At 45.7% G+C, this 12,066-nt stretch overlaps 1 protein-coding gene across 1 annotated transcript; it reads left to right on the top strand.

Moving 5' to 3' along the window:
• Positions 1–570: 570 nt before the first annotated feature.
• PtA15_1A674 (uncharacterized protein) lies at positions 571–5,642 on the top strand (the record flags this gene model as incomplete). The annotated part of the gene is made up of 3 exons (XM_053165726.1): positions 571–624; positions 3,592–3,610; positions 5,143–5,642. 3 exons carry the CDS (start codon positions 571–573, stop codon positions 5,640–5,642), a joined length of 573 nt encoding a protein of 190 aa, XP_053016889.1.
• Between the last annotated feature and the right edge of the window lie 6,424 nt (positions 5,643–12,066).

The following is a 12,066-nucleotide window of genomic DNA, read 5'->3' on the forward strand; positions in this document are numbered from 1 at the left end:
CAACGCCTTCAATCTGTAGTGTCAGATAACGGTGGAGAATTCGTCAACCAGTCTTTCAAGGAGTTGTACGAAAGGAAGGGAATCATTCACCATACCACCGCCCCGTACACGCCGCAACAGAACCCTTTTGCTGAGAGAGGGAACCGGACAACCGTCGAGAAAGCTTGGGCCCTGCTGATGACCAGTGGCCTGTTGCTGGCCTGGTGGGGAGATGTGTTTACCACTGCTGTTTTCCTTGAGAACCAGACCCCCAAGAGCTCCATCAAGTGGGCTTCTCCGTACGAGCTTTGGCATGGGGCCGCGCCGGACCTCTCCCGTCTCATTCCGTTTGGCTGCCAAATGGTCGTCTATGAGGAACGGAAATGGCAAGACTCCAAATTCTCGCCATTGGGGGTTGAAGCAATATTTCTTGGCTATCATGAGGGCCATCACACCTACAAAGTGTGGGTCCCCTCCAGAGACATCATCAGGCACTCTCACCATGTCCGACCATTCCCTCATGAATTTCCTTCTCTTGCCGACCACAGGGATCCTGTTGGATCATCCTCGCTCTTTGATTTTGAGCCTGGCATGCCAGAGGTCTTTGTCTCAGCAGCACCAACAACTGAGAAGGATCCTCCCCCGGTCCCAGCCGAACCAGCAGATCCCACTCTCAATCCACTCGCCCAACCACCAGCCGAGCCCGCCCTACCCGTTCCCAAGCCGCCAGTCCCGGGGGGTGATGTGATCCCTCCGGTGAATGGGGAGTCCGATCCTCCCCAGGAGGACACCTCTGCTCCTCAAGGCGGGTCAGGGTTGGGGGAAGCGATTTTGCAGAGCTCCAGTAAGGGATACGTTTATGTCCCCTTCTACGACACCGCGCCAAAAAACATCTCCAGCAATATCAATCCAGCAAATATTGTAGCTGGAGGCAGGCAACACATGGCAATGTTGCTGGTGGGTGAACCGGCGTCTCTGAAAGATCCAATTACCTACGTGGAGGCTATTGGCCGGCTGGATGGGGAAGAATGGCTAGTGGCAATCAAGGTTGAGATCGCCAACATCAAGTGGCACGAGGTCTGGGTGGTTGCTCCTCTCATTCCGGGCACCAAGGAACTCAACACGGTTTGGGTCTTACAGCGGAAGTTCAACGCCGATGGGGAACTGCTCAATTACAAAGCTCGCCTGTGTGTACGGGGATTCCGTCAGATTGAAGGATTAAACTACAATCACACCTTCGCCCCAACCGGCAGAGTTTGCACACTCAGGATGCTCTTTGGTCTCGCAGCCGCCTGTGGCTGGGACATCCAACAGATGGATGTGAAATGCGCCTTCTTGAACGGCATTCCGGACAAGTAATCTTCATCAAAGTCCCTGACGGAGTCAACATCAACCTACATCCTGGCTACGGTTTGAAACTTCAGAAATCCCTCTACGGGCTCAAGCAGAGTCCCCGTTGCTGGTACAAGGCCCTTTGGGGCTTGTTTAAGTCGGTCAACTTCAAGCCCGCCGGGGCGGATCCATGCCTCTTTGTCCATCAAGACAAAAGCAAACCTTGTTTTGTCTTTGTGCACGTTGTGGAACCTCTCAACTGGGTGAGATGAGCTTGGAGGGGAAAAGTATGTTGGGATACTTGGGTTTTGGTAAGACTGCCCTCCTGGAATAACTCTGGGAGAAGGGTTCACTAAGAATAAAAAATAATTTTGTGGCTGACTTCTATTCTAGTGAGAACTATTACTGGAGTCTTACCAGGACAACCTGCAAGGAGGGAAGAATGAGGATTGGAGAAGGGAGAATGGTTGAGGATTCAAGGATGTATCTGGTACTCTGTCAATTATTCACTAAGGTAATCTGCTCTGTTTTAATGATGGTTATCTGTCTCTGATGATATTTCTCAAGGATAAAGGTGATGAATGCTAGTATGTATCATTTACTATTCTAATGCAAGCATGAGAGGAAAAGAAACAAAAACTGATGAATGTCATCTTTATAAAGGATCTAGTACATTGGGGTAAATAATAATCAAGGGGCCCAATCAACGGGTCCTCAGTCTCTCCTGGATTCAACTACCGGAGGGCAGTAGGCTTGCTAAATTACCTGGTTCAGTGCACCCGGCCCAATCTAGCCTTTGCGTGCAGTTTTCTCTCCCAATTCCTCAACTTGCCCACAAAGACTCGCAAGAACTTCTTTCTACATGTTCTCCGTTACCTCAAGTATTCTGCTCATCTCTCACTCAATCTTGGCAATGTGCCAGGCAAACAGCGTCTGGCAGGATACTCGGACTCCAGCTATGCCAACGCGGACAACGCTTCTTCTTTCTCAGGAAGCCTTGTACTATTTCATGGGCCAGTGGGATGGCGCTGTGCCAAGCAGGACGACGATGGTCCAGCTTTGTTGACCACCAAGGCTGAATATCAAGCCTGCTCTGAGACTGGTCAAGATCTTTGTTGGGCTGAGCAACTGTTGGAAGACATTTGACCCTATGCCGACATCAATTTTTCAACAGTGCATCTTTACTGTGACAATCAAGGCGCTCTGGCTCTGCTCAAGAACCCAATCTACCAGCATCGCTCTCGCCACATTCTTGTCCAGCACCATTGGTTAAGACACCACATTGAAAAAGGAAAGAACTTCACCATCTCCTATGTCTCAACCAATGACAACGTTGCCAACATTCTCACCAAACCATTATCTCCCATCAAGACCAGACGGATCTGGAAACTTTTGCATCTCTCTCTCACCATGGTCTAGGCACTGCCTGTCAAGCACGGGGGGCTGTTGAGTTACAGCGACATTTCACAGGAGCAATGGATGACAGGGCGGAGTGATGAGGAAATGGCTGCGGAGTAACATAGCTGTATCATCTACTTAGGGTCCACATAGCTTGTACATAGATGATAGTTATGCTTCCTTTCCTGTTTCTTTTTCCTCACTCACATTTCTTGTCACTCATTGCTTGCACCATCAACAGGTGCTCATCTCTTTTTGTTTGCTCATCTCATTGTCCCATTATTCGGTCCGCTGCTCACTGCCGCTTTCTTGGCATTTCACAGGTATCACCATCTCCCCTTTTTCCTTTTTTTTCTGGTCGCTTTCACTTTTTCTTTCCTTGTCATGCGATGCACTCACATTTCTTGTCACTCATTGCTCGCACCATCAACAGGTGCTCATCTCTTTTTGTTCGCTCATCTCATCGTCCCATTATTCGGTCCGCTGCTCACTGCCGCTTTCTTGTCATTTCACAGTACCTGGTAGTGCCATGTGTATCTACAAATCTTGTGAAGTCTGCCAATCCAATGAGAGAAATGAGAAACACCACCAACAAAAAGGAAAATAAATCTCACCAGGTAATTCAGCCATTTGAGAAAAACAGAAAAAGAGGAATGAAAGAAATTTTCTTGATTGGATATCTTATTTTTAATTGGATTTAATGTGGCATAAAGTCATCAACACATGTAGATTTCACTCTGATTCTCAATTTAGGATTGGATAACAATTGGAATGATTTGTGATTTTGAGTTTTGTTTAATTATTTGGGTTTTATTCTGTTTATTCTGTGTTTTATAATGGGGTTTTATTACTTTTATTACTCAAATTAGTGACTCCAAGCAGTGGAGACTTAAATATTTGGGTGAAGCAGTGACCATTAACCAGAGTCTTGGTTCAATGAGGTGGGTGTCAGGCTGATGGAATGGAGATGTGGATCCGATGGGATCAGAAGAGCGGTTGATTCCACGGGGCTGCATGAACCATGATGTGTCAAGTGTGAGACACCATCAGAGATTTTCGCTTGGCCGCTCCTCCTCCCAAGCTTCATCCCCGGCTCCGCCTGCTCCGATCAAACAAGGATGACCTCTCCATGCCCTCTCCAACCTGACATGCACAGTGGTATAAGACAACAATTCTGGTGGACTCTGGCCTGGTAGGTCAATCCTCCCCCTCACACATCTCAATCTCCATCCTGCATTTGAGACAACTTATCCAAGTTTATTAAATCCACACAAACGTGGAAACATAGATCTAAGTTTTGGCGTGTTTCATTGTGAAACACCACAAAAATATCACACACACAATAGACAAGTTGTAAGAATCCCCAAACACCTGAAATAGGCACCTTGAATTGACCCTCCAGCCGTGCCAAAGCAACAAGCAAAAAAGGGCCGGTTGTGAAGGACTCTGTGAGGAGCCATCAAGGAGGGGCCTAATCAAGAAATTAGGGCGCCTTCAGGGAGGGGGTGGAACAAAACCAGAACCCCTGGAGGACAGCGGACACAAACCTCACCCCCTTTAAATATCTGAACATCTCACATCACGTGCACCAGCCTTGCCTCGGTCCAGCGCCACGCCAACCGCATCCTTGCCAGTGCCATGCCCACTGAATCCGTGCCAACGCCCACCGTAGCCTCCCCAATCCATTCGTCTAACTCATTCAAATCGCTGGGATTACTCCTCCCAATACTATGTATGCCATCAATGTTCCTCTAACTCATGAAGCCAATGACAATGTAGCTGATTGGTTTGGCTCATACCTTGTTTTTTGCTTGGGTTTGGGTTTCTTCGGAAAGACAGCTCGCTGGTTTGATGATCTTGACTGCCGCATCCATGATCCTGAAATCAACTCAAAAACCTATCAACAAGGCTTAGACCAAGACGAAGCCAAGGCGCTGGCCGTGATGCAACAAAAGTGGCCAAAGCTTCGAAAGCAAGAGACAAATGTTGACCTCTGTCAGATTATTGAACAAGTAGGGGTCTTGCTCTGCATAGACCGTTTTGAAGATTTTGCACTGAGGTTGGATTTTCTGGCTGAATTCTATCAGCATCCGGTTCATATGCCTATCGTCGGTCTGTATGACCTGCCCACTCGGCCGTCCTCAATTCCCTTGAGCGCGTTCTCTTGGGCCTATCCCGCCGACTCGCACTTCCTGGTCTCAAGCTGACTACGCTGCAAGAACGTGACCTCATGGTACTTGTTGTTTGGCCCAATCTTTGGCTTCTCCTCCAGCAGCCCTCTTTGCCCTTCACTTGCAGACCGGACCCGAGACATAATCCTTGGGATTAAAGATCTGGATCTTTTGCGGAACTCACTGACAGGTATTAATTACACACGACTACTGGGCTCAGGTTGGCTTGTTGACTGACGTATGCCCCCCCCCCCCCTCTTAGAAATTCCCCGGAGTCTGCTGCTGGTCTTTCCTGGCCTGTGCAAGCTGAATCTCTCTGGCAACCCGCTCGGTTGTCTGCCTGCGAGCCTCTGCCAATGGAAGCTGGTGAAACTGAGCGTGGACCCGCCCACGCGTCAGCCCTCAGGCCGGCAACGGCTTGCTTGCATCCTGGGCTGCGCAAGCGACCCCCCAACGCTAGCAGAAAGCTGCTTGAGCCGTCTGATCAAGTCTGCGGCCCGGCCGGGCTTACCAGTTGTTCCCGCCCCTCAGCACCCGCTCCCAGCCCATCTATCCCGCGCACTTGCAAAGGGACGCCTCTGCGACGACTGCCACCGCTTCCGGTGGTCAGCCCAGAAGGCCATATATCTCCGTGCCCCTCCCAACTACATGATCCGCGGATTCAACGGGAACCGCTTGAAACCTCACTCCCTCATCCTAGGCCCTTCGTTCCTATGCCCCGCTTGTCTCAGCCTTCATTGCATCCGCACCCACCCTTTGTAACAATGGCGCCAACAACTCTATGCTTGATTTGTATTCTTTCTGCTACCCTCTCCACTACACAATGGATTGGTGAACTCCCAAGAGGAACTATTCAGGGATGTAACTGGAAATCAATAGCAAAAGTGTGGCAACCTTGATCCCTGTGCCAAATGTGTCCTCAAATATGTGTTTGTCCCCCGTCTCGCCAACTCTTCACAAACACCAACTCACTAACCCGTTGTGTATAGAATTTTTTTTTGGCAATCAGTCTTCCCTCTGGGCGTTGGGCAAGGATATCGGTCTTTTGCCGACCCAGAAGCCAGTTCACCGCGCCGCGGAACCCAATGGATCACGCCTAAGCAGATGCCAAAAGTGAGCTTGGATTGCCGGGCATGACCAGGATATTGCGGATCCCCTGCTGCTAGACTACTGGTGGAACTTTTGGCTGCCCAGGAAGTATATGCTGATGATGGACCGGCTAGCGTGGTCATCCTCGCAGGGAGCCTCTTAGGCGCGGCTGAAAAGCTTTTGGCCACAGGTATATTCATCTCTAGACTCTCCTTTCCTAACATCACCACTCTAGAATGTGTTCACTTACCTCTTTGGTTTTTCTTCTAAGATTCCATCCAACCATCATTGCTGAGAGCTTTTTGCGTGCAGCAATCAAAAGCGTGGGACTTTGCACTGTAAGCACTTCCTTGAACTCCAAGATCGTCTTGCATAATTATTTTAACCTGGCCCCAATGGCAGCAATTAGCTCCGGCCACAGAAAGTTGACTAACTTTGCCCTTGCCGCTGGCCGCAGAGACAATCAGCTGGGACGCTTGCCAGATTGACTGGGTCATTGCGGGATCCATGGCCATCATGGCCATCCTTGTAAGCTTGCCCTCTCTTTCTCCGTGTGCTCAAAACACTTGCTTACACAGACTATCGTTGTCTCTGCCTAATCCGTCCTCAACACGCCCGGCACTACCTTTGCCTCGCCAAAGAGCACCAGATCATTGTGTGCACATTTCCAACATGTCCTGCAATCAATTTTCCTGTTGTTCCGTGTGCCCATCTGTTGTCAAATGCTTACAGAATCAAATCATTCCTGGACGCACAAAGCTCATCTGAATCAAGACCCTAGCTAATCCACCCTTGCAGCTGATCAAAATGGCTCGCGTCTAGGTCTCCAGCGGGTGAAAAGTGTAAACAATATATGTAACAACTGGATTTCTTGTAAGCTATTACATCTTTGATAGATTTTCTTATAGCAAAATAAGGTAAGAACAAATAATTTTTGTATCTAAAGGCACATGTGTCCTGTTAAAGAAGTTCAATAGTAATGAGGCAATAAAGATCATACAGATATTAATCTTTTGAGCTGTCAAAGCAAATAGAAAATGTGATCAATGAGCATCAGTTGCACTCTAACTTGAGAAAATAGTTATTATGATCAGTCTAATCATCCCTCTTCTTAATCTTTCCATTCTCAGGCCTAATCAAGCAAAGAGAGACTTGACTGTAATTAAATATGCTATGAAATTTTTTCTTTAACTAAAATAATTCTTCTTCCTGATCAATAGAATGATCTAAAGTAACAATAAAAACTCTCTTCCATAGAGAATTCAAGGAACTGAAAGCCAACTTGCATAATAGTGGAGATGGGATTGAATCAAGCAGACTTGATGAACTGGACTTTGTTGTTGTTCATGAGCTCACAACCTGTTGAATGAAAGAGCAAAACTGTAGCCAATATGATCCAAGGTATTTATTGGGTGGTGCTGCATATCAAATTGTTCTTGCAATACCCAACAAAAGCAGTATCACAGATTGTATTGGAAAGCCAATAAAATACAGTGGTATTTTATTGGTAATAAATATGGCTTTTCTGGGTGATGTGGAGAAAATCCAATCACTCATCCCAGCAATACATCTGGTATTGGACTGTATTGGTGCTCTGATACAAGCTATTCTGATATGATACCATCACCTTATATTGTGCTAAAAAACAATCCAATGCCAAAACATATATTGGACTGTTACAATTTTGCACTAAAAAATAATGCAGAAGTTTTTTTCTGCTACAAAATAGACCATAGTGGTAATGTATCCAGGGTTGTTGCACAGCATGATAGCACATTTAGTGCAGTGTTAGCAAAAATCTGCTTCAAACTTTGGCTTGCCAGAAACAGCAGGGGTTTGGGTCTTTTAGTTCTATGTCAATTCCTGACAACTAGACTTTTTGATAACTGATGTGGTGTTTTATCAGACAAGCACTGTACTGGTCCAAATTGAGCTTTTTTGGTTCAAACACAGGAATTCAACCTTGCAGCGGCGAAGCCGCCTTGGCCTCTAGTCTTCCCTAATATTCCGATCAATATTGGAAAAGCCTTGAAACACCTTATCTTCCTATATCTTCCAATTGATATACAAAAATCATGTCTGCCAGTCCCGTGAGACAATTTGCGCCCAGGTTTGCCGCACGCCAGCCAGCCACAGGTAAGCGCTAGCTTTCTGTTTGCTCTTGAAATCCAGTATACTCTAATGATTTAATTGAACTCAAACCATTACAGGGCCCGTTTGCCGTTCCCAAAGATCCAAAACCACCGCTTGAGAGTCAGCAGCCCCCTACCCAGCCAACAGCCCCAATCAAGCACCAGCCGTGACCAAAGGACCCAATCAAGTTGCAGACAATGGTAGTATTCATCCCGACTTGGCTTCAGCGGTTGCTCAAGTCGCAGGTGCAAGTTCAGGCTTGAATTCAGATATTGATCCTCTATTCTCTGCAGAAGAGCAAGACAATCATGACACCCCACTCACTGAATTGGGCCCGGGTCCAACGTCCGCCCCTGAGGACGAGGATATCCAAATCATTCAACAGCTTGGGGAATTCCTCCGACTCCCGGATATTCAGATTGAGAATATCCAACAAACGGCAACAGTAAGTCAAATTCCTTGAACCTCAACTCATTGATTCTGCTAATGAGATTAATCTGTTATTTATTTAGCTTGTGGGGAAAAATCATTGGCTTACCACCCTCATGTATCTGGAATGGATACGCTACCAACTTGAGCAAACTGGCTCAATTCAACCCACGGAAGTTGGACCAGATCCACAAGTAACCAGGCGCTTTGTTTTCCACCCCAATGTCCGGGTAAGTTTCTTATTTGGCATTCCTTGCGTGCCTGACCTGAAGTGAAACTTCCAAATCACAGGATTTCATTTGCCTGAAGATTCGAGAACACCTCCTCTTGTCTGATCTCCAGGCCTACTGTCACACCCAAACCGTGGCAAATCGCTTGCTCATAGCTAGGACACCTCTGGTGTTAGTAAAGGTAAGTACCGAGTAGAACTTTGATGGTCTAGCAAGGTAAATTTGGCTGAATTTGGCCGGTACTGCAGGCCAGCATTGATATGATGCAAAATGAGTGGAAGGAGACGTTCATGCCACCAGGTTATTTCACCCCAGAAAACAAGGCAGTTACACGAGTTAGGGACCTCATCCAAGAGTTGCTCATATACAAAAAGAGCACCCTTGCCAAATTGGTGAGTCATTTCTCTATTATTTTCCCTTTATTCCCATGTACCTCTGACATGTTTGTGTTTAGATTACGACCGGAGCAAGGCCGGGTTGCAGTAGTAATCCCCAGCCAATCCACAAGCTGAATGACCTCATAGTCAAGGTGAGTGCTAACCTTGTCCGATCAATCTAACACTTGTTTATGTAGCTGATCCCTTGGTGATCAAATCTTACGGGCAATGTCACCACGTCATGAACTGGAGGACTGGGCCAGCATAATCCAGTCCCTCACCTTGACCATGAGGGTACGGATGGCGTACATTTTCCTACACTTATTCATTCAGCAACAGGTTGACAGAACCACCGCCCCACCTCACTCACCTTGGGAGGTAATAGATTTACATTTGGAACTAATGCGGACAAAGCCGAACAATTTCAAGATTGCATAAGTGATTTTTGCTTGAGCAAAAATCTTAATGGTTAACTGACTGTGGGCCATTTTCAGCTTTGCCCGTATGGTCATTGCCTACGATGCCAAATTATTTGATGGTAAAAACACTGCGATCAACATTCAGGGTGTTGCAGTTGCTCTCCCTTGTGATGAGGAGATGCAAGAGCAGATCACTAGCCAAAGCCTCGCCCTGCTGACCGCCAATGAGGAAGCTCACGTTCCGGCGGAGATTTTCTGATTTCGTAATTGTTTTCCCTCCACATAGTTTTATCTCTCTCTCTCTCCCACCTCATAGATGTTTTTTTTTTTTTTTTTTTTTCCCTTTTACCTCTACCCTTCCCCTTTTTTCCTCTCATGATGGCCACTGATATGCAATGTAGTACGGATACCCCGGTGGTACCCTTATGATATCTGACGGATTGTGTCAGCCTTAGAGATACATCAAGTATCCAAAAGACTGCAATAACTTAGTAAGTAATAATAATTATTAAATTATTATTGCAGAATCAGATTCCTCATCATAAATTAAGGGGGGTCACCCACTCAAAGTAACCCCTTATTCCTATTCCTTCATGTACTAATTGTATAAATAAGAATTGGCCCCAGAAAGCGCCCAAAAATAGTATTACATACAAAAATTTAGTAAAACAAACAAAGTACATAAAAATAAACTGTTGTACATTAATGAGTAATATTACTTGTGTAAAAATACCCTGTGAAAGTATTATGTAGACTTCTACTAAAGCTCTTTCACATGACAATTGGTTATAAACATGTCATGTGACAGAGTCAGGGAAATTAGTCTATTACAATACAAATAATTTGCCCACAGCCAAGCCCTGTTCACCATAGGGAGAAAAGGACTTAGTGTTTACGCCCACTAAAGTCCCCTCTATAAATAGAGGCCTATTTGGCCCTCAGGAAAAGATCCCCCAGACCATTCACCGCCCATAAACTGTAAGTTTGCCATGAATATTCTCCTCTGCTACTATTGTAGCCACTTTTCCTTATAAACCATCCCCAGCATGTAAAATCCACTGGATTAAACTCTTTAAATCATCAAAAATCCCTTATTAGCATATTTAAAGATCTATCCTTATAAGTAGTTGCCGTAAGACCTCTGCCTCTGTTAAGAAGCTAATCATTTTAAGCGCTTACCACCTACTTTTACGCCAAATTAATTCCCTGTAATTAATAATTACATAATTACTCCTTCCTCTGTTACAGAGTGTTGAAACCCTTGTAGTGGCCATATTTGGCACGTAACAAGCTTGATAATTTAAATTACCAGTGTTTATATCAGCACAGTTATAGTGCTAGGCCCCAAAAACCTTAATTTTGACGGGTTTTTTGCCCTAAGCTTTATAAACAGAGCTGTCATTTGGGGGCCTCATTGTGTTTTTTTACCCAGAGTACCTGTCAAGGATAAAACTGACTTTTTGCTGAGTTTTTTTTCCTTATTTTTAGCAATTATCCCCATCTTTTTGCCGCCAGAACTCCAGTTTTTTACATAAAAAACCAATTAAATCCACTAAACAAGTACAACTTTTTTCCTTGTTTCTGACTTATTGCGCAATAGAGATAAAACATATAAAAAGTACATAAAACTAAAGGATACAAAACATATATTTTACATTCTATCCCTATATCACGACTTTAGTGTCTGTGCCAGCTGCTAAACCAGTCAACAACCACCTGGATACGACAAAATCCGCCAATCCGAAGACCGCAACTGCAGACAAACCAGAGAAGAACGCCGAACGCACCGCCTTGCTCCCGCCAGGTTTTTTTCTCAGCCCGTACCAGGAGAGACGACGAACCCACCCGGCAACGTTACCGGCTAGGATCATTGAGAAACAGTTTGACCCAAAAGCCGCGGCGCTTAAGTTACTCAAAGGTTAGCCTCCTTTGAATCAACCAACGTAAAACATAAGAAAAAACAAATAGAACTAACCGATACTCCTCGAACATGGTTGATACCAGATTGGGAAAGGACCACTCAGCAAACCCTCCCCCCACCAAAAGAGGTCAAGGAAGGGGAGGCCGAGGAGGATGAGCTCGAGGTAGTCACCAAGGAACCCCCTTGAGGTGAGTTTATACACCCCCTGAAGATATAAACAGAGACATAGAAGATTCAATACTAATGTCGCTCGGTCCTAGTCCTAAACAAAGCTCAGGAGGACGCAATAGCTATATTCAAAGCGACAAAAGCCGCCTATCTGAACCCAAAGAATTACAACAAGATGGATCTTCTCAAATCGTACCTGGAACAGGTGATCTCGTTGTTTCGGGTAGTCCAAAAGTTCCTCCCCTGGAAGGAAATTCTGACGAGACACTTGGACAGATGGAACCCATACACGGAGCGCAAACACATCAGAGTCCTCGAGAACAACAAGAAAGAAATAAAGGCAAACAACAAGAATGAGAAGAAGAAACCCTACAAAATTCCAAAGCTTGACCGTTCCAAACCGAAAGCATTGGGATCAAA

This window comes from Puccinia triticina, chromosome 1A (assembly GCF_026914185.1).
Source record: "Puccinia triticina chromosome 1A, complete sequence".
In the NCBI taxonomy this organism is placed as follows: Eukaryota; Fungi; Basidiomycota; class Pucciniomycetes; order Pucciniales; family Pucciniaceae; genus Puccinia; species Puccinia triticina.